Source organism: Solanum dulcamara, chromosome 11 (genome assembly GCF_947179165.1).
Source record: "Solanum dulcamara chromosome 11, daSolDulc1.2, whole genome shotgun sequence".
NCBI lineage: Eukaryota > Viridiplantae > Streptophyta > Magnoliopsida > Solanales > Solanaceae > Solanum > Solanum dulcamara.
The window spans coordinates 52262972-52290648 of record NC_077247.1 but is presented as its reverse complement, the minus strand read 5'-3'; the positions used below and the strand labels follow the sequence as shown (position 1 = coordinate 52290648).

The 27677-nt window shown below is 33.3% G+C and overlaps 3 protein-coding genes across 5 annotated transcripts; 2 read left to right on the top strand and 1 right to left on the bottom strand.

The window, feature by feature from the left end:
- The first annotated feature begins 9082 nt into the window (after positions 1-9082).
- LOC129871946 (catalase isozyme 2) lies at positions 9083-13430 on the top strand. Its single transcript, XM_055946768.1, has 8 exons — positions 9083-9229; positions 9364-9460; positions 10350-10627; positions 11074-11850; positions 12288-12377; positions 12530-12597; positions 12706-12799; positions 13151-13430. The coding sequence occupies exons 1-8, from the start codon at positions 9215-9217 to the stop codon at positions 13208-13210; spliced, it is 1479 nt and encodes a 492-aa protein (XP_055802743.1). The 5' UTR covers positions 9083-9214; the 3' UTR covers positions 13211-13430.
- A 689-nt stretch (positions 13431-14119) lies between these two features.
- LOC129874490 (phosphoinositide phosphatase SAC6-like) lies at positions 14120-26149 on the top strand. 3 transcript variants are annotated; one of them, XM_055949784.1, is made up of 21 exons: positions 14120-14221; positions 15165-15331; positions 15425-15508; positions 15973-16100; positions 16204-16295; positions 17655-17712; positions 17864-17920; positions 18000-18033; positions 18151-18231; positions 18493-18599; positions 21032-21118; positions 21214-21291; positions 21513-21583; positions 21669-21767; positions 22604-22703; positions 23302-23410; positions 23513-23585; positions 24099-24192; positions 24587-24679; positions 25266-25332; positions 25806-26149. In XM_055949784.1, the coding sequence occupies exons 2-21, from the start codon at positions 15184-15186 to the stop codon at positions 25934-25936; spliced, it is 1791 nt and encodes a 596-aa protein (XP_055805759.1). In that variant the 5' UTR covers positions 14120-14221; positions 15165-15183; the 3' UTR covers positions 25937-26149. The 3 variants fall into 3 exon arrangements, with proteins under 3 accessions (XP_055805759.1, XP_055805758.1, XP_055805757.1); XM_055949783.1 differs by lacking the exon at positions 14120-14221 and adding an exon at positions 14295-14428; XM_055949782.1 differs by lacking the exon at positions 14120-14221 and adding an exon at positions 14988-15087.
- On the bottom strand, positions 24844-27674 carry LOC129874492 (dirigent protein 19-like). Its single transcript, XM_055949785.1, has 2 exons — positions 26791-27674; positions 24844-25140 (listed from the first exon to the last, which is right to left on the bottom strand). The coding sequence occupies exons 1-2, from the start codon at positions 27366-27368 to the stop codon at positions 25137-25139; spliced, it is 582 nt and encodes a 193-aa protein (XP_055805760.1). The 5' UTR covers positions 27369-27674; the 3' UTR covers positions 24844-25136.
- Between the last annotated feature and the right edge of the window lie 3 nt (positions 27675-27677).

Below are 27677 nucleotides of genomic sequence, written 5' to 3'. Positions count from 1 at the left end.
AATGATAAGAAAATATTATAATAATAATAATTTTATATTTAAATATTCTTATCAGTTTGCATGTAATTCAATTCATTAATGTAATAATCCATAATCAATTGCTTTTGGAAAATTTTAATAAATGTATATATCCAATCAAATTATATGGCAAGTAAATCTTAGGAATATTTGGTCAAATTATATGGCAAGTAAATCTTATGAATATTTGGCAAGAGAGTCAACTTTTTACTAGATATAACAATATCTTAGATTGCAAGTGAGAGCTATAAATAAGACTCCTTCATTACTGATTTTTCCCATTCCATCACTTATCAGCAACATTAAACTTGCTTCTTCTTTCAAATTAAGCAGCCATGGCTTCACCAGCAGGATCTAGCAATAGTGCTTCAATTAGGAAAAGGTCTGCCAAGGATAAAAACAATGTAAGTTTCCCTAATTTGATTATCTAATGATAGGTATGTAAGAAATTCTTTTTGTTTTCAAATATATAAAATATTTTTTAGTACTTTTTTGAGGAAGTAAACTAAAATTATTTTACTCAACAATGAGTACTTCTTTTGTGCAATTTATGTGTCTGATTTTAAAACTTTAATACTGTTTAATTCTAATATCTAACATATCATGTTAAAATCTCTACAAAATTCATATCTTACATATATTTTTTTAATTTTTAAGATCACCCTTACTTTGTTAAATTGTCAAATTAAGACATAAAAAAATAAATGAAACGAGTGATGGTTCCCTCCAAGATTCAATGGCTCAACTATTTATATTTTTTCTGTAAATTGATGATATGATTTTTTATTTATTTTGGACATACGAAGAACAAGATCAGTGGTGATGAAGAATACACTTCTTCACCAAATGTCATGAATCGAACTCCACAGCCGGCTTTTCCAAGTGATCCCACTCCTCCTCGTGTAAGTGTAAGAGTGACCACAGGAGGCACTGCCATTGATTTGAATGCGAATCCCTTTTATAATCACGGTGAACATGTGGTGTTACAAAGGGGCCAGGGTCTCCCCTTGTTCACTTGCAGTGAAGAAATTAAAACACCTACTGGACTCCGGGCTATAGCAACGCGGAGACGTGATGTGCCTGATGAAGGATCACGCGTATCATCGGTTGGAGGACTCATTCCATCGGCTGAAAGCACTTGTAACGAGAAAGATGAGGTGTCTGAAGAAAAAGACACTCATCCACCTAAGGACCAGTCATGAAGAAAAGCTGCTACTGGAGTACCATGTTCAGATCTCAACCTTCCTCCGATCCACTGGAGGAAGATGATGAAGTTTATTTATTAATCAAACCTTGAACAATTTTAATTTGCTATTTTGTTTGTTTTTTATGTGTTGAACTATCGAACAGTTGCCCTACTTTGAATTATTTATTTATTTTTGATATTTTGCAGTGTTTTTATTATAGTAGTTGTTTTCATTTATCTCTTTTTGTTTCAATATAGTATATATATTCCTTTTTATAATTACTAGCTAGCGCATAGCTCATTATGCAGGAACAAAATGCGACTCCTAGTATATATATTAGGATGGAGATATGGAGAATCCAATTTCTTTGTAAGCTGATATATATATTTTGTAGAACTATAGAGGACTTTTTCTCACCTTTGTGTATTATTCTAATAGCGTCTTGTAAACTAGTTTGTATAGTCATTGTGTTGTTTGGAGGTTTGGTCATTGTCCCCCTCCTCGTTTTGTATGTTACAATACTGGAGTATGTGTATATGTTTATCCCTTAGATTTTCTATCATAATTAATCAATGTTTATTAATTAGGGAAAAATGGAAAGAATGTACTTAATTACTTCATCTGTTTTATATTACATGACCTCTGTTGGCCTGACACAATCTTTAAAACAACTTTAATTAGAGGTGTATTTTATTAAATTAACTTTATTAATGATGCTTTGAAACTCTAAATTTGCATAATACTACTTTGTAATTATTCAATACTAAGGGTAGCATGGAAAAAAAGTTATAAAACTTTCTTAATAGGTAGTTTGTAAAGTGTATAGGTAGTGTAAACTTTATGCTAAATAATATACATATATTATACATATTCATGATGTATATGTATATACATATACTGTACATATCTATGTATTACATATACAATTGAAGCATATTGATAGTGTATACTTCATCCATTATTAAACTAGATGATGTGGGGTTGTGCTTCAAACCATTTCTTACTTTCCCTTTCTCCACTAATGATGAATTCACTCCATGATTCATCAACTGAAATTTAGTACACCTGATGCAACAAACACTATCAAATAGGCATATTCAGCGGGTGTTAGGATTATTGATATAGTTTAGAAAGAATATGAAGAAAACGCATCGGAGGTCTATAAGCTAAGTATTCTGCCAAGTTTAAACCATTCTAATAATTAGTACTCATCAAAAACCTAAAAGGAATTATCATATCGTTTGATAATCATTGAAATATATAGATTTAAGATATATACAACATCAATGTAATTGTTTGCACACTATTAGTCTGGTCATCTTAAAAATATCTACTGACAAATATATTTAAAATGTTAGATTTGTAATATTGAAAAAAAAATGATTAATTACCTAATAAAACAGATAAATATTTGTTAGATGTGACCTGACCTTATGACGTAAAAATTTGTTACGACTCTTGAAATAAATATATATCAGAAAAAATTTCCGTTCTTTGCAAGGAAAATGAAGCCTCTTAAGCTCTGATCATCGTCTGTAACTGGAACTTGAGGCAATATGGATGACAACATCATCACAAATATGTATCGCGGTGAAATATTTATTGAGATGTTAATAAATTATGATTTGTTATATATGTTAGAAATATATATAGATGAAGCTTAATGAAGAAAGCGAAGATTTGAGGCACGGGGGATATTATTTCTGTCTCAAAAGAGCGACTGTCTACAACACTCCTTTTAAGGATATAACAAGCATGTTATCAAGTTGAACTAGAAGTGATCGATTTGGACTAAAATGAAATCTTTATTTAGGGTGAATACACACAATTGAATTGATTTTAAATTGCACTTTTTCTGAAACGTTGCATAGAACAATTTTCACTGAAAAATGATTTTTTAAACAAATTAGTCTCACTCATTCTACCTTTCCACCTTAAACACGCTATTTAAATCAATTTATTTTCACTTATGGTATTTTTTCATAAATACAATTATTTAGGGATATAATCCGTTTTAGGAAAATGATATGATATATACCTGAATTTTTTTAATTAGGACATAACCAATTAAGCTAAACATTGATGTTTGAAATGGAAGAGTAGTAGTGGATTTTTATGTGATATATGGAACTTATAAGGAGGATCCCGTCTTTCTAAGTGAATGAAAAGTTTTAAAATAATTATGAGACGACAAGATAATATATATAAACTATGTTAAGATGAATAATTTACGTGTTATTCAAAGATTAATTATTAGTTGCGTAGTTTGGCACGGCTAACTTCTTTGTAATATAAATACATATAAGATAAATAATTATTAAGTAGGAAAATGAAAATAGCTCAAAGGTGGATCGAAGTTGATATAAATGATTCCTATAGTTAATCCTAATAATTTTTTTGAATTGTGATACATTAAAAAAATTGAATAATCATTCTCAACTCAGTATTTTCATTTTCTTTTCTAGACCATAAGTGAACCAAAACATATATTAATATATTATCATTGACGTGGATCCATTATACGATAATAAGAAAATATTGGAGTAATAATAGTTATATTGGAAATAAAAGCCAAATGTACTTTAGTACTATTGAAAATAATTTAATATATTACTCATTATATTTTTTGTTCAAATATATTCATTCGATTACACTTTCAGTTCAAATATATTTCTCTCATTATATTTTGAGCACAAATTTATCCATAATTTTAACGGAAAGACATGTGATAAGGCTAGAATCAATAAATTTTTAAATATTCGATTACTTTAGAAACCACCCGTTCAACTCATCCCTAAGTTCAACGTGATGGTTGATGCCAAAATTAAGCTTGAAAAGGCTTGCGCCCAAGATTTGTTTCCTGTGATGATCGATATTTTTTCATCGCAGCTTGAATTCAAAGCGGAGGGAATTGGTTAAGAACGGGTTAAACAAGTGGATTTCTAAAAAGATGAGGGATGAGTCACTTGAAACGAAATTTTACCGTTAAAATTAAAGACAAATTTATATTAAAATATAATTGGAGGGATATATTTGAACTAAAAATATAAGAAGAGATGTATATTTAGACCAAAATATAACATGAAATATATTTAAATAATTTCCAAAAATTCATGGCTATATTTGACTTTTTTCTATTTTTGTATTCAAATATTATGAGCTTGCATGTAATTCAATTCATTAATGTAATAATCCTAGATTAATTGTATTTGGAAAACAGTTTTAACAAACTATAAATTTTAATAAATGTATATATCAAATCGAATTATATGCAAGTAAATCTTGTGAATATTTGGCAAGAGAGTCAACCTTTTACTAAATATAACATTAGCCTAGACTGCAAGTGGGAACTATAAATAGGACTCCTCCATTACTGATTTTTCCCATCCCATCACTCATCAACAACACTAATCTTGCTTCTTCTTTCAAATTAATTAATCAGCCATGGCTTCATCAACAGGCTCCGACAACAGTGTTTTAATTGAGAAAAGTTTCTCTAAGGATAACAAGACCGGCATTCATGAAGAACAGACGTCTTTACCAAATCCCTATATTAGTAAGAATAACTCTTTTTATTTAATGGTTTCAAAATATTTATTTATAACTGAGTGTTTTTAAAATATAAATACAGGTTTTCCTGGAATACATTTGACCGTTGATCTGCCCATATATGGACCTCAATTGCATGCTGGCCCTCTAGTGTCTAACAAGGATGGATCTACTGATGATGAAGAACAGAAGGGCGAACGAGGGAAAGTTTTGGAGGACAAATCAAAAAAAGAGGCTGCTGCTGCAAAACGAGAAAAGGAAGCACAAGTAGAAGAGAATGTCCGGATCATGACTAAGCTATTGCGTCAAGTGTTTTGTGATAGACCACGCACATCATCACGTAAGCGGTTGTGTGATGTGTTTGGTGATGGATACGTTCCACGTAAGCGGCCAATTACAACGGTCAAACCAGAGGAGGGTGTTGGGGACAATTTTGCACAAGAACAACAAGCACAACCAGGAGAAGCTGCTGCAGAATCAAGTTCAGCTATACGCGACGACGTGGTGGTTCCTGTAGTGAAGTACTACCATTGTCCGGATCTCAACCTTCTTCCACCAGAGGAAGATGATGAAGATTATTATAGTTAATCAAAACTTGAACGTCAATGTAATTTAGTATTTTTATTTTTGCTATAGTTTAATTTGTTTTATGGATATTTTTCAATGTTCTTTTTGATATAGTAGCTGTCTTCATTTTTCTCTTTTTGTTTCAATATTACATATATTCCTTGTTAGTTTATATAATTATTGGCGCGCAAGGCAATGCGCACTATGCAGGAAGTAATTGGTGTATTTGAAATGGCCTCAAGAATGGGCACACTATAGAGAACTTTTGCTAACCATGTGTATTATCCTTATAGCCTTAATTTATCGACTATTTTGTACAATCATTATGTTGTATGGAGGTTTGGTCATTGCCCCATCTCTTTTTATATGTTATAATTAGATAGATGGATAAAAAGGCAAGCCCTTGTGATGCACGAGCCCAACAATATATATGGTTTTCTAGTTTAACTAAAGTATTTTAGTGAAGTTGTGAAATGATCTGTTAGAATTTTATACTTGATTTCAATTATAAACTAGACTCTTTTATTTCATAAAGTTTTAACTAGACACCTAAATTCAAATAAAATAGAAATTTCAAACTCCTTTGATCATTAACCAAACTTATGTGACATTAATTTAGCTGAGTTTAAAAAATGTGTATTATACACGCGAAATAAGAACATGAATTGATTTAAAAATTTAAGAAAATTGAATTTAAAGAAAACCTACATAAAAGACAAAAGGCAAAAAAAAAACCTTTCTTCTTCAAAACCCACTCTCTTTTTGAAAAATAGCAGACCTCCCCATCTGCTATATCACTATCCTCTCTATTACCATTTTTTTTTTGTAATCTCACTTTTCCTCATTTTTCAAATGAAAACTACACAATAAAAAAAAACTCAACAACAAAAATAATTAGAAACGAAAGAAAAAAAAACTTTTGCTGCTACTAATTGTCTTTTTATCTTTTCAGAAGCAAATTTTTCTAAAAAGCAAAGAATTTTTTTTATCTCTCTTTTTAAATTGTAAATACGGTTTCAAATTTTTTACTATTTCTTCACCTTTTAATTTCTTCTTTCAAGTTCAAAGTTTCCTTTCTGTTTCAAGCTTTCTGATGTCAAGTTTAGTATTAGGAGTAGTAGGGTTTGAGTGTTTTCTTCTATTAACGTTAATATCAGTTTTGATGAAATTATAAGCTCAAATGAGACTGTTAATGAACTTGCTTTGTGTAGGGTTTTTGAGTGTGGTTTAGAACCTTGAAAGGTGGAGGAACTAGGTGAAAATTATTTTTTAAAGTACTTATTTGCTTAATAAAATGAGTATATAAAAATATCATTCTGGATTAAATTAATGAGATGAATATGACGTGAGTTGTTTTTTAAACGTGAATATGATGTGTCATCCACGTTAGATCGAGTGAGGAACACACTCAGGCAAAAGGATTTAAAATTTCTATTTTGTTCACATTTAAATGTCTAGTTAAAACTCTGTTCTAATTAAAACTCTGTAGAGCAGAAAGGTACAGTTTACAATCATATACAAAATTATATATATTCTTCAGTTTACAGTCATATGCAAAATTATATTCTATGTATCATAACTATATATAGTTATAATTAAATATACAAATTTGAATTAAGGAAACTAATTAATCACATTCTTCTAAGGTTGATGCAAATTTATTTTAATCTATATATCCGAGATTATCTCTCGTTTGTAATCAATTTTTCTAAGAGTTTACTAAAATGAGACTCTCAATACAATCAAAACTTCAAAGCATAATAATTCACTCTAGCCAATTTAACTCTTTCAATCATCATTCATGCATGCAGTCTATTGATCTTCTTATTAGTCGGTATGAAAAATATGTATGATCGACTACTTTCTGAAAGCATATCAAAGACTAAAAAGTTTAAAGATGCAAAATGTAAAGTGTGACCCAAATCTGAGTCCAAACTCAATCGTTCAAACCCGGCCCCCTCTAAGATAACTTTTGAAGTTAAAGTTAGGCCTAAAATCCTAAAAGCAATTTTGAAATTCCAATTAATGTGGGGTCTAACACTTATTATACAAATTAGATCCTTAATTCACTAGTAGTACTATGAGGGTTTGTTTGGTCGATCGGGAAACAAGTTATTGGAGGATTAGTTTCAAGGTTGTTATCCATCTTTGGTGTGAGATAAAAATAACATTATAATTTTAAGATAATTAATTTTGAGATAAATTAATTATTTCACTATTTTATTTTAACAATCATAAAATACCAAACTAGTTAATTACAAATATTTTCCTTTTTGGTACGTAATTCACATGCTCTTTCCGTCCCATATTAATTAATTATTTTTCATTTACACTGTGCTTAAAAAATCATAAATAAGATGGTCAATTTTACTAACTCACCATTTATCCATATTGATGGACATTAAGATAATTTTTTTTAAAAAATATGCTTAATAGCATAGGTCTTATGAATAGATATAAATTAATTAATGAATTCTTGGAAAAAAAACTTTATGAAACTTCTAAATTTGTTTAGACTTCGAAAGAATATTAATTGCACCGATAAAATGAGAAAATTTTAATTAATCTTATCTTAATTTAATAAGTAAATAAATAATTTGAGACATCAAATATATAACTTTATTAAGCTAATCAACTAATATGGTACAGAAACAAAACAAAAAGATTTTTGACAATTGCTCAAGTATTCTTTGCCATTTAATTCTTGTAAATTCATAAACCACCACAATGTGTTTCCTCTTAGATGTTTCACGTTTTTATAGTTAATTTTTAATCTGTACTTTCCAACTACATTGACGTGTACGCTTTCTCTTCCTCTTTTTTTTTTTTTTTTTTTCTTCTTCCTCTCTCCAATCCCTCCAAAATCCAAACAATAAATATAATAGCAATGTGAAAAGGATCTTCACGTACATTTTTATACTGACAATTATGTTTCTGCTATTTTCTTCTCGTTGGCAAATGTTCGATGTTACATTTTTTTGTGGCTCTAAATGACCCCTTACCCTTTTTTTCTGCCTTCAGTGGTATCCAGAAGCTTACATATATATTTATTCTGGCTTCTTGCTAAAGCCTGGATGCATCTGTAATTAATAAAACAAGATAAGGAAACCCCCTCTCAATTCATTATGTTCTCATATTTTTTTTCAAGTATTATCCAAAGTCCACTATTTATCACCTTCACAATAAATATAAATAAATTCTATTTGGACCCACTTTTTTCTACTAGTGATTTCTAACCAGCAGCTGACGCCACTAATTCTGGGCCATTTAATATTTTTCCCGTAAAATTCGGAATAATTCTATTGAGAATATATAATAATTTAAAATAATTATTCTCGTCCACATTTTGCAATCTAAGCATGTAAATAACGTCTCACTACGTTGTCAAACATTAGTATATTTTCTCTCTTTTTTTAGTTAGGGTAATTTATTATAATCAAATATTCTGTCCGTTTTTAAAAAAATGATCTAGTTTAATTTGGCACGAACTTTAAGAAAATAAAGAAAATTTTTAAATCTTGTAATTCTAAATTATAGTTATGTCAAATGTATCAAAATATCATTTAATTCTATAATTTTAAACATGTCACGTGAAAAACTGAAATTAAAGTATTTTTCATCTTTTTTAATACAGACCAAAAAGAAACATGGGTTATTGTTTTAGAAACGGAAAGAGTAATTAACTTTCTTAATTAAACATCGGGTAGAAAATCCCAAAAAAAGAAAAAAAGAAATTCAATATAAATTGAACGTGCCGGCCATTCCCTCCTCTTATTATATTCATTTCAAGGGACGAAGCCGATTGGTTAAGACCACAAGTCCCCTTCTCTTCTCTTTTCTTCTCCCTCTTTTTTCTTTAGTTAATATTCTACTTTTCTCTCTTTAGCTTTCTAATGGATCCTTACAAGGTACACTACTTCTTCTTCCCTCCAACTTAGCTTTTGTTAGATAATGGTACTGTTTGTTATATTATCTCTTTACCTTATTTCTAATTTTCCTATGAAACTTATATGTGTATGGTCCTGTTGATGTTATAATGCAGTACCGTCCGTCAAGTGCTTTCAATTCACCATTCTGTACCACTAATTCTGGTGCTCCTGTTTGGAACAACAATTCATCTCTTACTGTAGGTGCAAGAGGTATCACTCTATTTTTTTTCCTTTAAAATCATTTTAAATGGAAATTTCTTAGATTGACTCCTGTCTCCTGTCTGGTTAGGGCACTGAAATGTGCTTTGCCAATTAATTTTTAAGGAGTTGAACTCGGAAGAAATGGTTTTCTAGTCGTTTGTACAATTTTTATCTTCATTTGACATATGAAAAGACCATTTTCTTCAATTCAAATTGTGAGATCTCATTTCCTCGTAAACTTATTGTCGAACATATTATTTGGCCCATGGTTGGTTAATTAGAAGTTTCTTCCATTTATTTATGCCTATGGCATATGTTCTTCACTAAAATTATTAATATTAGATTGTATTGTCAAATCTAACCCTTTTGGTCTCAGATTTGAAAGCAATCACCGATTATTTTGGTTTCCCACAGGTTTTTATACCACTCTTTATATACAAAATGGATGGATTCTATGTAGAAGTGCTTCTTCATCCTATATATACTTATCCATCTGTTTACTGACTTGAAGATTACGTTGTGAACCTATTATGCACGTTACTTTAACTCTGGAAAAAAACTTACCCCTGAATATATTGGTATATTGAAACAAATAGAGCTTTGCATCTTGATGATATTTCAATTTCAGTTCGAAAATAGGTATTGTTAAGTTATTCTTCAAGATGTTTGCTAACATAATTAGCATCCTGTAGGACCAATGTTAATTTTACATAGAATTTAAGTTGTACACACTTTCCGTGTAAAGAATTTTTAGACTACCGGTGAAATTTAACCGGATATAGATCAAAAGTTATTGCCCTATCATTTCTATATCAAACCTGATATGGAGATTGATGTTGCCCTACGATAGATTCTTTTACATATTTGTGTCTCTGGCTGCTCATAATTTTCTTTCCAGGTCCCGTGTTGCTTGAGGATTACCATTTGGTAGAGAAACTTGCCAACTTTGACAGGGAACGTATCGCAGAACGTGTTGTTCATGCCCGAGGTGCTAGTGCCAAAGGGTTTTTTGAAGTTACTCATGACATTGCTCACCTTACCTGTGCTGATTTCCTTCGAGCTCCCGGTGTCCAGACTCCTGTCATTGTGAGATTTTCTACTGTTATTCATGAGAGGGGTAGTCCTGAAACTCTGAGGGACCCTCGTGGTTTTGCTGTCAAGTTCTACACCAGAGAGGTATGCCAAACATCAATTTGACGAGTTACAGCTACTATAGTTGTGTACCTTCATACTTCAATTTCCATATACAGACTGGAGTATGCATGTTTTAATGATTCCCTTATTGGCACCCGGCTTAATAATAAGTACCTCAATTGAATGTTGCCTGGACTGCTTCATGGACGATGTTATGTTGCAATTCAAAAATACTAAATGGAGTTCATTTAATTTTTTTCTGTAGTGTATCTGCATTCCGTAGGGATCTATACTAGGGACTATAAAGCCCTGTGATATTCAATACCTTTGTGAATTTTATGCTGCCTAATTTTCATGATTCACGCCTGTCTTTACGTTGTCTTTTTGAGAAATGATCTCATTGCTTTTCAAATATGCCTGTGTTTGTGTTTGTTGATTGCATTTGAAGTTAATCCTTAATTACTGCTCAATTTGCAATATACCACCAGGGAAACTTTGATCTGGTAGGGAACAACTTCCCTGTCTTCTTCATCCGTGATGGAATGAAGTTCCCTGACATGGTCCATGCTCTGAAGCCAAATCCTAAGTCCCATATCCAAGAGAATTGGAGGATCCTTGATTTTTTCTCTCATCATCCTGAAAGCCTGCACATGTTCTCTTTCCTCTTCGATGATATTGGTATTCCACAAGATTACAGGCATATGGACGGGTCTGGTGTCCACACATTCACATTGATCAACAGGGCTGGGAAATCAACTTATGTGAAGTTCCACTGGAAGCCCACATGTGGTGTCAAGTCCTTGTTGGAAGAAGAGGCAATTCGAGTCGGAGGAGCAAATCATAGCCACGCTACTCAGGACCTCTATGACTCTATTGCAGCTGGAAATTATCCTGAATGGAAGCTCTTCATTCAGACTATGGATCCAGATCATGAAGACAGATTTGACTTTGATCCACTTGATGTGACAAAGACTTGGCCAGAGGATATCTTGCCTTTGCAGCCGGTGGGAAGATTAGTTCTGAACAAGAACATTGATAACTTCTTTAATGAGAATGAGCAGCTAGCTTTCTGCCCTTCTATTGTGGTTCCAGGGGTTTACTACTCAGATGATAAGATGCTTCAAACTCGTATTTTCTCCTACTCTGATACCCAGAGGTATCGACTTGGACCAAACTATTTGCAACTTCCTGCTAATGCTCCAAAGTGTGCTCATCACAACAATCACTATGATGGCTCTATGAATTTTATGCACAGGGATGAGGAGGTACGCTCTCTCTCTTTCCATAACAGAACATATATATCCATGAATTTTATGATCTTAATCTTTTTAAATATTTTTTACACCATCAGGTTAACATTCTCTTATTTTTAACATGTATAACAATAAGTTACTTTTCATAGCAAAGGTGATATAGTAACTTAAAAGATAGGGAATTAGCCAGATAATTTGCACTGATATTGTAAAAGTTCTTTACATGTTAGTATATATAACTTAATCCTATGCTAATACCACACAATACCGATACATTATTGCAGCAAATGGCGTGCCTTTAGCTTAGTGTAGAAATTCATGCACATTGAAATAGTTCGTCTGATATGTAGACTGTCGTGTTATATAACTTCAGCTTATTTAATGTCTCGGTTTATTTATGTTTTAATTATGGTGTTACTTTATAATAGTTAATGCATGGTTAATTACAGATCGACTACTTCCCTTCAAGGTATGATCAAGTTCGCCATGCTGAGATGTATCCTATTCCTTCAAGAGTTTGCAGTGGCAAACGCGAGAAGGTTTGTTCCTTTTTACCTATTATCTAATTACGCTTCAAGCTGAATTAAGACTATAACTTCTGAAGCAGTGTAACTAGATATCCAGGAAATGCATATTGAAGTGGACCCTTAATCCAACATAAGACTTATTTTAACTTTGAAATTTCTTACAGTGTATCATACAGAAAGAGAACAATTTCAAGCAAGCAGGAGAAAGGTATCGCACATTCGCATCCGACAGGTAAACATGATTGACATATCTTAAACTGTGGTGTTGTTAAGTTACATTCAGTAGTTCTAAACCCCATCTCCTTCATTCTGTTTGATATACTTGTTTTTTCATTCACAGACAAGAACGCTTTGTTCGACGATGGGTGGAGGCCTTGTCTGATCCTCGCATCACTTATGAAATACGCAGCATTTGGATCTCATACTGGTCTCAGGTCAGTAGTCCATCATACCCTATATTTATTTGTGTTAGGCAGAGGTGGATTTTAGGGTAGATTCTGCTGGTCCAACTGAACTCGTTGCTTCCCATTCAAACTATGTATACATGCAAAACAAATTTTAAACATATACGTACATATCATAAGATCGCACTCATTCTGAACCTACCGACTCCACGAATTAGCCTCTAACCTATTAGGTCAAATTTTCTCAACTAGACTATCTTGGCAATAGATCAACCTTGACTCCTGTTAACTTCACTTAAAGTCGGAAAATAATCTCAATCATGTCATATAGCGATGAGTTATTCTGTTAATATCCTGACAATGTCAAATGGATTACTGCAGGCTGACAAATCTCTGGGTCAAAAGCTTGCTTCTAGGCTTAATGTGAGACCAAGCATATGAAGACAAAACTTTTAATGGTTTCAGAGGAGGTGATCTCAATGCGAGAGTTTTAATAACTCATTCCAGTTATATAGCAAGATGTATAATGTGGTGGACGATCATATAAAGATGAAATAAGGAGAGCATTCCCAATACATATGCATTTGTTATTGTGTTGCTGTTGTAATATGAATGAATGAAGCGATGGAAGTTACAAATAATATTTCTTTTCTTGTTCTAAGTAGTACTTATTTATCAATTTTGTCTTGAATGTTTTTGGTTCCTAACATGTAGCATAAAGTTGTAAACATGCATTTGTTGCACCGAGAAGAAAATGTGATAATTATGTAGTAAAGTCATATTCCCAGTAGCTGAGTGACCTGTCAAAAGGAATTTTGGCGTGACATAGTTATAAAAATTTTTATGCGTGGCTGTGTCTTCTTTAAGTGAGTGAAGTGCTTCACGGATGTGGACTACAAATGATTCTTTTTGAGTAAACTGAAAAATTTATGAGAAAACATTAGATCACATTCTAAAACCTAGTAAGTTATTGCAAATATTAATTAAACAACAATTTAATATTATATTTGTAAGTAGAACAATATATAAACAAACGTTAAACCCGACCTAACATTATGAGAAAGTGTAATTTTCAAGTGTTATATTTGCACTGACTTATAAAAATAGGAACGAAATCTAAATAGTGGCATATAAAGTACATTTGTGTAAATCCCTAGGACTCGCAGAGAGACATGAAATATTGGTACTTGGCGGATGAGTCAAATCTTTTTATTTTGATTGTGATTTAAATAAAAAAATCTTATTTTTTAATTTTTTTTATATATTAAGAAATTAGTAAAATATAAAATAAATCAGAATTATTGATAATTTAAAAATTATATATATAAAATTTAAATCTCTAAATCCAAAAGGCTGCGTAAGATTAAACTTTTTGAGTATATAAGAAAGTGGCATGCAGTATTATAGGCCGTTGCAGCGACATCTAAGGCATAGTTCGGTATTCCGTTAATTGTACGTGAATCGCCCTTTGTATCTCTCTTCTTTAATGCCATCTATGTTTTTCCGCCCTAATAATAGTGAAAAACTGAAGCCAATTCTACTTTTTCTATTTTTTCTTCTTCCCTTTTTACGATTTTCTTGATCTAATCCCTCCATTGACTGTAGATTATTACTTCCTTTTTTCCCTTTTCGTTTATCCTGGCAAATTTTCTTTCTCAGGTACCTAAATTTTCACTTTCTTTAATTTAATCATCGGTTATATGGGATTTCTTGATGAGTTTTAATAATGTCCCTGAAACTGGTCGCCCATAAAGGAAATAACAATTCGGAAATTTCCATGTCAAGAATGTGTTAGATAAGTTTCTTGATATAACGATCTTGTTTCCTAAATCTTGGTTCAATGTCTGAAATTTTCGAAGGGGAAACCTAGATTTGAGTTGTTCTTGAATATCTATCCAATACAAAGAAGAGAAATTTTATGTTTTCTCTCTCATTAATGATTTTTAGTCCAATAGGATGGAGAATCAAGAAACTGCTAAAAAGGCAATTGAGTTGACGCTGAGTTCAAGAAAATATAAAAGAGTTTTGAATCTTGTGTTCTTTGAAATGGACTAAAAAGGAATGTAAGACAAACAAATTGAAAGGAGGGATTACTTTAATGTTTTCCGAGGAAAGAAAGGACTTTGAACTTACACACATAATTCTGCATTATTTTGTTCTGTTAATTACCTAACAGAGTTGCTCTGTTTGCGCTAATAATTGCTAAGGATGTCACAGAGCTTACTGATGTTGACACATCCATATATATTACTTGTATAAACGTAGCTGCATTATGTCTACATGTGTTGCAAGTATCAGAGTTTACAATTCTTGTGTTGGTATGTTCTATATTTTGCATATCCCACTTAAATTGATTCGCAAAGGTGATTGTTTGGTAATCAACTTTTTGTTTCAGTGTCTGTAGCATTTTAATTATGATGGAGAAGGGAGATCCTTCACAGAAACTATATACAAGGATGCGACTTTGGGAATTTCCAGATCAGTATATTGTTGAGCCTACTGATGGATCCTGTGGTCCGTGCTTGGAGATCAGTCGTGTGGATGGGTCTGTGAAACTAATAGGTTGCGTCTTTTCCTCTTTATGAATTTCTTCTGGACTTAAACTATTTATTAAGCTAATGATATTTTATTTCTGGTAATTGTTCTCTATGTTAGATGAGGTTCCAGAATGCAGTTCGGTTCGTGTTCCCAAAATTCAGAAAATATTTGGTGTTATAGGCATACTAAAGCTTTTGTCTGGTAAGTACTTTTAGGAAGAGCTAAAAGATCAAGATTTTGTTTTTATATTTCAATATAGCAGGTCGGCCCTCTGACATACATCAATAAATCTCTACATTATCAGAAAAATGTCCATTCTATATGTCAAGAGTGTATCCTTTGCTGCTCATTCTCTTGAAGATTTTGTTCCATAAAACAATCATACTCATATAGAAAGTATATACCAATGTCTTGGTCTTGCTCGATTATGCATTTGACGGGTATCTTACATCTCAACTTTTGAGCAAAAGCAGGACTATGAAACTTATGACAAAAAGTTTATCATGTCATTGGAAAACATCTTTTTGACTATTATCCTTATCTCAAAAGAAGAATGAAAAGACATAACATGGTAGAAAGAAGTTGGAAGAGAAATATCATTTAATCATTTGATAGGTATCAATTGAAGCTTGCTCTGATCTAGTGTGTGCTGCTCTTGCATTCAGGTTCATATGTACTGGTCATTACGGACCGTGAATGTGTTGGATCTTACTTTGGGCACCCTATCTTTAAAGTTTCATTGATGAAATTTTTTCCTTGCAATCAGTCTCTCAAAAATTCCACTGCTGAACAGGTAGGTCTCCGATTTCCTATCTAATTTCCTACCCTATTTCTTTTTATTCTCATGCTGGTGTCTTCTATTTCTGTTCCTATGATATTGCTTTGGCTTTTGGCAGAAAAACATGGAAGCTCAGTTTTCGGCACTGCTTAATGTCGTAGAGAGGACTCCTGGTCTTTACTTCTCTTATGATGTCAATATAATATTGAGGTGAATTGTCTTTTCAACCTTCTGACTGCTTGTATGTTGCCTTTTTTCTTCTTTCCTTGTCTTGGGGTACCATTAGAAGTTAACTAACAGCCTAGCTGTTTATTTCAATTAAGAACTACTTACTAACAGCCTAGCTGTTTATTTCAATTAAGAACTACTTATTAAAATAAAATATTATCATTATAATACTACTAAATTGTGTTTTATTATTTTGGAGGATCCTTTTTTCCTTTTTACCCATTGACTTTGTACGAAAAGTTTATTTGGTATAGTGGAGGAGATGGTGTCTCGAGCTAACCAGCAGTAGCAGTTACATAAATTTAAGCCCTCAAAGTCTTCTTCCTGGTAGCCGATGCTTATTTGTTTATCCTATGCTTTGAGATGCAATTCTACTTAAAGTTGAGTATCTGCTATCGGGCATATTGCTTGTCAATGCTGGATGAGTTGTAGAACACTAACTGTCACTTGAATATCTTTTTTTGGGGGGATCCAATATGTTATCTCTTCATCAATGCATGAACTATGAAGTTTAACGATGAGGAGATATTACAGTGCAGATCCAGTAAAGGATCCTGTACTGACCTGTATGGTATTTTTATTTTATAAAACTTCTACAAGGATGACTGTGATACCAGTAAAAATAAATAATAAGAATTAACGATGACCTTTGATATAAATTTTTATCTTGTTATGTGCTGAGCTGCAACCATGTGCAAAGAAAAATAAGTTTCAGAGGTAAAGCCTATCTCTTTTGATCACTTCCATTTCAAACTTCAGAAGGAATCAACATATTATTCCACACTTCCCCTTTTGTCCTTGTGACTAACAAACTCTATGCAGCATCAGTCTGTAACTTTACCAATTGTCCTTGCAGAATAAACTCTAAGAGCCTTTTTTTTTTAATGTTCGGCTAGGCACACAATCCATTTTCTTACATAAGTATATATTTTCAAAATTCGAAGATTAGGACTTTAATTGTTTGTTCTTTATGGAGTCAATTGGTAAGTGTATACCAGGTTACTTGTTTGAACTCCTCTATGTTTATCTCATATCATTGAACCCCTGAGAAGATTTTAGGTTACTGACCTCAACAACATATTAAGGCAATTTCTCTTCTTTTTTTGCTCTTTTTCCATCATCTTTTAGTATGGACCTATTTAGGTTACCATTTTAGAGGTGAATTTTATGAGTTAAAAGAACTTTCAAATATGTATCATTAATTTCAATTTGGAAGTGTTACCTTCTGCAGCCCACATGGAATTTAATTGACACATTTATATTGCTGATTATCTTTCATCTGATTGCTAAGATATCACGGTGCAGTGCTTAACAGTAAGAAACTTATGGTTCACACTGCAGTGCTCAGCGACTGCATGATTTGGGTGATGAATCCAAGATGCTTCCTCTCTGGAGACAAGTAAGTACTTTAGACGTCCTACTGCTGAGATGGCGTAGCTCTGATTGCTTATATTCATCTAGTACATGCAGTAGATTTCTTGCTTCCGTTATATCTTAGTTGGTTGACTAACAACTGTGATTCAAATATTGCTTTAATTTATTTTATGTAGGCGGACCCTCGATTCGTTTGGAACAACTATATGATGGAACAGCTGATAGATAACAAGGTCAGGTATCTATGTGCTTTAGGTTCATTTTATTCTCCCATTAGGGTTTTGACTCATTTGTTATGCCTTGCATTTACAGCTTGAACCGTTCCTGCTTCCTGTTGTCCAAGGCAGTATCCTTGTAATTCAGTTAAATACATAAAATTTCTCAAGTTGTATAGCTACTTTAACTCCTGCATAATGATACTTATTTTTTGTTCCATTTTGATGTATGCCTTAACTTATCTAAGGTTTTCACAATTTTCAAGCTGCAATTGGAAAAGACATTATTGATGTTACGCTGATTGCAAGGAGGTGCAACAGGAGAGCTGGTATTCCTTTTTTCTTGTTGTTTTTTCTCTTAACTTTGCAATTTGACAAAGCACGGTAAATGCAAGTAATGAACAAGGTCGCAAATATTGTTATGTGTTTTATGTATAGTCATCCATTCTCATTAACTTGCATATGGACCGAATGCAAATTAATTAGAATCCATGTTGCAAATTGCTTCATGTTATTTAGGTCTTCAGTTTATTTTATTTTACTAGTCTAAACCTATTCTCTTGGTTACTGCAATTGGCTCGTTAACGTAGGCACTCGAATGTGGAGAAGAGGGGCTGATTCTGATGGATTTGTTGCAAATTTTGTGGAAAGCGAGCAAATTATCCAGTTGAAAGGGTATACAGCATCATTTGTTCAGGTACACTTGTTCAAAGTTTGATTGTGACTTTTTTCTACACTAACAATCTTGTTGCTCATGAAATACCCTTTTATACATATGTAGATAACTGAGGGGGGTGTCTAAAAATTCTGTCACAGTAGAGTTTTGTTGAAACTTGTTTTTAGTTACTGCAGTAGTTTTTAGCAAAATAAGTTGTTTAGTTTAAATGAATTTGAATTTTGAATTTTAGTTAGGTTGTTTGAGTTGTTAAGATATTTTAGGTTGTTTTAAATTTCAAATTATGCAGATTATATGTTTTATGTTGGCTATTTAAAGCCTCTCAATGCTTGATAAATTTATTGAAAGTTATTCAATCCATTGAGAGTCATTTTAATCCCTTTTATGATGCCCCATCTTTTAAAAAAACCAACAGTGGTATCAGAGCTTTATTGATCTTACGGGGTCTGTGAGTTCTTTCAAAGAACTATCATACCATTTTTAACCCATAAGGGCTACCTTTTTAACCCATAAGGGCTATCCTTTTAACCCGTCAGGGCTATCCATTTTAACCCATCAGGGCTATTTTCAACATACAGGCTGTTTTAAACCAATTTTCAACCTAAAAAAAGGATGTCAAGCAGCAGTCTATCTTTGAATGCCCAAAAAAGTTTCACTGACAAAAACTATCAGATTTGGTCAGTGAAAATGAAATCATATTTTATGGCTTATGCCATATGTGTTGTTGTTATGGAAGAAAAATACTTACAACAACACTTCGTAAATCCTACAATTGTCCAAATAAAAACACTTTCAAAAGAAGTTCTTAACAAGACAATGTCGTGGCGAATGTTTTTGAAGCACAAAATCAAAAGAAGAAAAAGAAAGAAAAAGAGAAAGATCAATATCCAAAAAAATATGCAAGTTCAAAAATAACCAAGAAAAATTCAGCATCAACTGCTAGAGCAAAAATTGAGGAGGAGCAGTTTTTAAAATTGCAGTAACTAAAGCAAAGGAGGAGTGTTAAAACTTACTTTTAGTTACTGCAGTAGTTTTTAGCAAAATAGGTTGTTTAGTTTAAATGAATTTGAATTTTGAATTTTAGTTAGGTTATTTGAATTGTTGAGATATTTTAGGTTGTTTTAAATTTCAAATTATGCAGATTATGTGTTTTGTGTTGGCTATTTAAAGTCTCTCAATTCTTGATAAATTTATTGAAAGCAATAGAAAGCTATTCAATCCATTGAGAGCCATTTTAACCCCTTTTATGCTGCCCCATCTTTTAAAAAAACCAACAAGTTTGATGTTGAATTGATATTGCTATAAAATGTTTAAACTAATAATTCTTGTAACTTGTATTACTTTCTCTATGTGCAATTTGTGAGTGTGTGTTCCCTTTCTTTTTAATGATAGAAGGGGTTGAACAAAAAGAAGAAGAAGGAATCAAGAGTACTAGGGTGGAGAACATGATGTCGTTAGAATAAAGAAATAACTAAATCAATTATCAAGACGATTTATGGTGTTCGGACCATTCTATATAGAAATCTTGCTTCTAATGTACTACATTATGTATTTGACATATCAAAGTTTTCTCGTGAGCTTACTGATGAAAGAACAGTTCAATTCTCAGTACAGGACCTTTCAGATGAAATGTACACTTTGGTATGGCAAAGGGCAATAAAACTTAATCCTCTGCCTGACAATAACACATCTTCCATTTGCTAGAGCTTTCATTAGTTACTTTCTAAAGGTTTATAGCTCACCCTGTCATAAGGAAAAGATCGAATCCTCAAATGAAGTAGCACTCGGACTATGAAGCAGTAGATAATATCTCACATTATCAGCATTTTTGTGTGTTTGTGTGTTTATCTCTTTAACATTCTCTTGTCAGGTTTCCTATCACCTATTCTTTACATGTTAAATAAGAAACGTACAAGGGTATTGATTTCCATGTGGGCCAGGATGAGCTTCTTTATTTTGATATGTTTGACGAGTCTAATTTGACTGAGTTCAGAAGCTGTAGAGCTATATAGCAAGATATGGGTTTAGCACCTCCCTCACGCCCCGGCCTGCAATTGGAGCATGAACAATATAATATGGGGGCCCAATATCGGGTAAACCAAGAATTGGGATGGCTCTGACTTTAATATTGTGATAAGAAAATGGACCTTGGACCTAACTCAACCTAAAAGCAAGCTCATGAGGTGAGAATTTTTCAAGAACATATAACAAGATCAAGTCCCCCATCCCACCACCATATAGGACTCAACAATATGGAAAAGTGAATCTTTTGGCTAGCAGAGAAAGGGAAGGTTGGGAAATTCTACATTCTTAAATTAATGCTTGAGATTTGCTGAAACATCCCATATTAGAACGCTTTGTACTGTATGTGATAGATTCAAGTGCATGTGTTCTTTTTTTCACTTTTTGTTGAGGCATTCTGTTATTTCATTAAAATTATTGCCTTTTTGTAGGTCAGAGGGTCAATCCCATTACTATGGAATCAGATTGTTGATTTGACATATAAGCCCAAGTTTGAGATAGTGAGAATTATAGAAGCAGTTGAGTAGCACTCTCCACCTCTTTTAGTTTCTCGATTCTATAAAACGCTTAATGTGCCTTTCACTCTTAATACTTTGTTGGTAACATTCTGCAGCCTAGAGTTGTTGAGCGGCATTACTTGGATCTGAGAAAAAAGTACGGAAATGTTCTATCAATTGATCTTGTCAATAAGGTATAATATTTCAATTAATTCTTGGTTTTCCAGACTAGATCTATTTGAAAACATGGCTTGATTCTCTTTCTTTTGTGCATGTGTAATGATAGTTCAAAGGCAGTCTCATCTTTGATCTTTTAATGTGATATGTATGAAAGACATTCTATGTATATTTGCATCGATATATCTAGACAATTTTACCTATCGTCCTTGACTTTTTTATCCAAAACTCTTATCAGCATGGAGGAGAAGGACGCCTAAGTGAAAAGTTTGCAAATGCAATGCAGCATGTTGCTGGTGATGATGTGAAGTAGGTTTCTAATTATCGTTCTTGGGGTAAACCATATGGATCTTTAAGTACCACACTTCATTCTAATATCTTATGACTTTTGTAGATACTTGCACTTTGATTTTCACCACATATGCGGGCATGTTCATTTTGAGCTCCTTTCTATCCTCTATGATCAAATTGAGGATTTTTTCATTAAAAATAGGTATGTCTCGTCCGAGTGTAGATCTACATATAAGCGCACACACACGCATATTTACCATCTTGTATAGAGTTTCAGTTTCCTCAATCCCTTACTAGTCATAAAAAATGTGGGATTACATGAAACTATGCTCTTAATTTTGAATCTCATCTACCTGGGGAGGGTCGACCGTGGAGCTGGGATGTGCGCAGACCCATTCTGTCCAGAAGCCATTGGGCCAGGTTTGGTCTGTAAATCGTGGAGGGTTTGGTGGGTTAACTGTAATGAATTTCAACTTTTCTTTTTACTCTTTATTCTTTCTGGGAGGACAGGTAAACCAGTTAAACCTGGCTTGAACTTTGTAACCAAGAACTAGTCAAGGAATCCAATCTAAGTCAGCATGTTGTGCAATTAAATACATTGTCACGACTTTTATGTTACTCTGTCATAGAAGGAACTATTAGAAACAAATAAGTGAAGCAGAATGTGCCATTTCATGTTATACATCTCTAAAGCAAAAGATTATGCCAAAACACCTGTATGCGTGCAGAGGCAGCAGCACTAGCAGCTAGGAGAGAGCTCTAATTCTTATTTGGTTTTAAAATTGGGGATAAACTGACTGAGTCAGGAAATATTATGAGAAAGAGAGAGAGAGATGGGTCAAATTAACAATTAATTGCATGGTGTTGTTTAGAGACTCTAAATTTGCCTCCATCATAAAGTAATAATTTCTCTTTGGTTGTTTGTTAAGAAAGGAGGAACAGATACACTTCCTCTACCACGTCTGTTTCTTGTAGTATCTAATTGTTTTTTCACCTGACCTTGATGTTAAACTTGGATTTCTTTTTCTTATGGTATAGGTACTTTCTATTAAATGAAAAAGGTGAGAAAGTTGAGCTGCAACTTGGAGTTTTGAGGACCAACTGTATCGACTGCTTAGACCGTACAAATGTAACTCAGGTATCTTCCCTCCTATGGAAACATTACTATCATTGGTGCCTGATGTGGATGCATATAAAAGACAAGTTTCATTTCTTAGTTCAGAGAGGAAAATACTGCCTGTGCATATTTTTCAATTAACTCTTAAGAATTGTTGATTGTGGAAGGATACAACATAATGGTCAGTTAGCTTTCAGTTTCAAAAAAAAGGGGTCAGTTAGCTTTCTCTACTTACACTTTAGGTGCCTATTTGAAGCTCCTTCACTAGCTTCAAGATATTCAGTTGACAATTTTTCTGTACTAGAGATGATTTGCAAGTTCATAATCTGTACTGCCTTTCTGGTTCTAGGCAGGCTTCTAGAGAATGTCCCGACTGGGAATGAATGTTATGTCCTAAAACTAGAAAGTTGGAAGATTCACTCTGGCTTAATATTTGACACAGTTTTCTTTTAATTATTCATTTTCTGGTTGTGGGAACTGGGATCAGGACAGGGAGGGTTGATATGTTTGTGCCTTGGGACTTAAATCCCTAGAGAAGCCTGTACCAACTTACACCTTTGGATCCACTTTTTTTTTAACTTCTCATCACACTGCCCTTATTGATGATGTTTGTTTTCAGAGCATGCTAGGTCGCAAAATGCTTGAATTCCAATTGAGAAGGCTTGGTACTTTCGATGCTGAAGAATCTATTAGCTCACACCCCAACCTTGATGAAAGCTTCAAACTCTGTGAGAAGTTTTTTGATATCTGTGTTAAAGCTTCTATGCTGGATAGATACTAAGCTTCTTTACCTTGACCTGCTCACCTTATACCTTAAAAACTATTTGCAGTGTGGGCCAACCATGGGGATGATATAAGCATCCAGTATTCTGGTACTCCAGCTTTAAAGGGAGATTTTGTCAGGTAACAACTTTCTTGTTCTGCTAAAAGAAGATGGTATCATAATTCATATGAAGGCAGCATTAGTTATCTGGAACTGCTAGAAGAGGGTAGGATATTAGCATGTTAATAGATAATTTAGATGTGAAAAGTTAGTCTAATTTCATATTTCCATATGTGCTAAAACGTATAAATATTTTCATATACAAAGAATATTTTTGGAGAGTGCATTAATATAAATACATACGTCAGTAGGATTCAGACCCTGACAAAGCTCCTAAATCAACGAACATTATATAACCAGCATTGACTTTGGTACTAGTTTTTGGCTAATTACATTCATATTAAGAGTAAGAATCTGGGATTGGATCTTTAAATGCCAACTGCACAATTCCATCGATAGTTTATCTCGAGATCATCATGGATATAGCATACAGCTTTATAAGTTATAGTGAACAAATTGATCTTATGACCTCAAGCTTTTTCTTTCATCGATCAATGTCATGACTAAAATCTACATTGTTGTTTGATATGCAGATGTGGTCACAGAACAGCCCAGGGGATTCTCGCTGACGGATGTAATGCCCTAACACGATACTACTTGAACAACTTTGTTGATGGTACTAAACAGGTAATGATGCTTCTTACTAGCAATTAGTTGTTACTCAGGTCTGTACGTCATAACTCATATCAAGTTGGTAGCGTTCATTATGTTCTTTCACTTGCAACTTGGTTTCATGCTAATCTGCCAGTTAAAATTTTGGAAAGCGTTCTTTAAATAGTACTAAGCTTCATGTATGCCAACCATCTGCAAAGTATTAACTGAACCTATTATCATCATTTGCAATGTGCTGCCATTTTATTGGATTAGTTTTCTTGTTGACTACTAGGAGATACTCTAATTAAGAATGTTCAATCTGTTATGTGTACCAGTATCTAGTTTGGAATTGGCTGCAACGAATTTGAGCTTCTATATTTCCAATTTGGACACTGAATTCGTATATGCTATTTTCTATATCATGAAGGATGCAGTTGATTTATCGCAAGGACACTATATTCCGTCTGTCTCTCGAGATATAAAATCATCATCCCAAAAAGGAAGCATTGAGACTAAAGCTGTGAGTCTCATTACTTATTCTGCTGTGATCATGCTTAACATGCTCATATTTATCAGATTCCTGTGCTTAGACAATATTGACATTCCAAATTATTGACTTCACCAGTGTCCTATCAAGGTTTCTATAAAGTAGTTTAGGTGACATTCATATTTCCTGTTTGTAACAATCCTCCTCTTTATGCTTAAACTTGGATAACGGGGCAAAAAACACGAGTTCACATGAAATTATCTGTAAATTTAGTAAAAGAATATTAGATAGATTAAAAAAGAGAAAATAATTATAGAATGATATTTTATTGCTGCACAGCAGAAAGGTTATTATGGGGTATGTCATTAGTTGGTGAATCTCTCTTTTAAGGCCATCCCATCACGCTTCGGGATATGTCATTAGTTGGTGAATCTCTCTTTTAAGGCCATCCCATCACGCTTCAGTTATTGCTAATCCTTAAAAGTCACCATCAGCTGCAAGTACATGCCAAAGAATTTAGTTCATTGTAAGTTGGACACTCAGGAAAGAGTGTTTAAGCATTACCATTCATTGTAATCAAGGTCTACACTTGCCTAACAAGTATCTTATGTGATTACAGTCATTTCCACTGGCATTGGCGCTAATATTGACTGGGTTGTTCTTTGCTATGTTGTCGCTAAGGAAAGGTGAGTAGGCATAATTTGATGTTTTCCTTATTGTACTCTTCAATAATTATCTTTGAAGTTCTGTTAAAGAATCAAAATCCTTTTAATTCCTTTATTAAAAAAAAGGAAGGTAATAATGGTCTAATAGTTCTTCAATCATATTTTTAATAGTCAGGTCAGTAATCTTTAAATTAACTTCATCATAATAAGGATTGAAGAAAAAAGCTCCACTAGGAGTATGTTGCAGTATCTCAGCAAAATAGGCAAAACTATAATATTCAAATGACAAATAATTTAATGCCCTCTAATTTGCGGTGTCTTGATGTTTCTGTCTTTTCTCTCTGAGTCTTTATGTTAAATTCTGGAGGATGGCAAATCTAGTCTTTCCTCTTTGCTTATTATGTTGATAGATGATATGACGTGTTTCATGATCTTTATGTCTTTTGCTCTTAAACCTTACCCATGTTTCCTGTTTTGTACTTCCCTATCTATAGTTCGACATGATTTCCGGAGTCTGCTATATGCAATGGTTTGGGCAAGCATAAGTTTGGGCATAGCTGCATTTGTGAGAGCCAATGGTCGAATGTTCTGTAACAGGCCTAGCCTGCACCAATCAAGGCGTTGATTTTGGGTTCAGAATTCTTGGTAGTAGCTATGTTTGCTAAAATTGACAGATTTTTCATATGCTTTGTAAATTTTTTGGTTATTATGTGTTCTTTACATGTCTTTGATAATTTTCTTTTTGATCATTCATTTGAAAGGCCCTAGTTACATGATTATCTGTACATTGACATGGTTATGAGTTGATATTTATAGAAATTGAATCTCGGCTTCGGTATGATTTGGTAACTGTTACTGTTACTCTCTAACTTGTCTGATCTCTTTCTTTGTCCTTACTGATCATTTCTCCTTGATGCATTATGTCAAAGTCCCAAAGGAGGGCAAAGGGTGGTCAGCTAGTTCAGAAAATGTTATGTTATGTAGCCATCCTACGCAACATAGTTTTTTTTCTTTTTTTTATGTCATGTGACCGCACTTCGACTATTCTATTGGGTATTTGCTACCTCCCATCAAATAGGCACTAGGTAACTTTACCCACCAATAAGAAGAAATCACCTAATGTTTTTTCTTTGTTGGAATCTGAATCCTGGTCTCTCATGATTTTCGCCCACTTCGTTGTCCATTACACCAACACGATGTGTATTCAAGGAAATATTGTTTCTACTAAATGAGGTATATAATTTGGTGAATTAGATTTACTAGAATTTAAATCACAACATTGTGGCATCCAGATGAAGTATTTTTAGGGTAAACACCTTGCTTGGCCTGCTGCATCTATATTCCTAATAATGCTTCAAAATTTATTACTAAACATGTGATTTTAGAAGGCAGGAACATAACAAGTGATAAGTGACAGTTTCTGAGATAAACAGCAGAAATATGACAGTTGCAAAGAGATAGCTTTGTAGACTTTAATACATGGAATGACTTGGAATGGCATAGGGAGGCCAATAGAGGTGAAACTGGATCTTATAAGTAACAGTGATCCCAGACAGATCCACTGGAGAAGATGTCACGTAACCTTGAACAAACAGAAAATCACCAGTGCCTCCGACAACAGGATGGTTAGATGGCTTTGTATTGTGTGTGCCTCCCACAACTGATATTGAGCCTTTGTAATACTTCATCTTCAAAGTGATCTTAGCAACAGATATGCTCTGCAGTCCGTTCAACGAGGATGTTATCGATGTTCCTTCAGCTGTCCCAACTATCTTTGAGTTTGAGTTGGCTTTTAGAGTTAAGGGATCTTGGAACACATATAAGGTGCCAAAAGGGGTCGTGGTTTGGCTTATGGCTGGTCCTGCAACACCATTCACTATAAGATATGCTGTTTTATTTATGGTTTCGTGTTGAAAGAGAGTAAAATGGATAGATTTGAGTTCATGGTGGCGGTGGTGGTGGTGGTGGTGGTGAGAAATTGAGCTAGACTTACGAGACAAGAGAACGAAAAGAAGAAGATAAGAAAGAAAAGAAGAGTAGCATACAGAGAGAGCCATTGCAGTCTAACAAAGAGATATGATTCTAATGAAGGCTTTAAATAGTTTGTCTAAGAATGTAAAGATTATTACTACAACATTTTTTCCTTTTCTCATAACAGTAGTATTTGTGACAGTCTCCCATAGTTTTCACCTACTTCACGAACCGGAGACACACCATTGTCTTACCACAGCCTTTGGACATGGAATTAATGAGTCCTGCTGTCGCTTTACTTGAAGTTTTAAAGTCTCCAAGCAAGAAGACTGAAATGGACAGGGTCTCAAAAGTATTTTCATGACACACCATTGTCTTACCACAGCCTTTGGACA

What these genes read in the sequence shown, in the direction of transcription:
- LOC129874492 (XM_055949785.1), bottom strand. Translation starts at nt 27,368, where the DNA reads ATGGCTCTCTCTGTATGCTACTCTTCTTTTCTTTCTTATCTTCTTCTT.
- LOC129874490 (XM_055949782.1), top strand. Translation starts at nt 15,050, where the DNA reads ATGTGTTGCAAGTATCAGAGTTTACAATTCTTGTGTTG. An exon ending in ATACAGCATCATTTGTTCAG is followed by an intron (nt 18,600 to 21,031) that starts GTACACTTGTTC and finishes GCCTTTTTGTAG; the next exon opens with GTCAGAGGGTCAATCCCATT. An exon ending in GAAGCATTGAGACTAAAGCT is followed by an intron (nt 24,680 to 25,265) that starts GTGAGTCTCATT and finishes ATGTGATTACAG; the next exon opens with TCATTTCCACTGGCATTGGC.
- LOC129871946 (XM_055946768.1), top strand. An exon ending in TCTTACTGTAGGTGCAAGAG is followed by an intron (nt 9,461 to 10,349) that starts GTATCACTCTAT and finishes TTTTCTTTCCAG; the next exon opens with GTCCCGTGTTGCTTGAGGAT. An exon ending in TCAAGTTCTACACCAGAGAG is followed by an intron (nt 10,628 to 11,073) that starts GTATGCCAAACA and finishes ATATACCACCAG; the next exon opens with GGAAACTTTGATCTGGTAGG.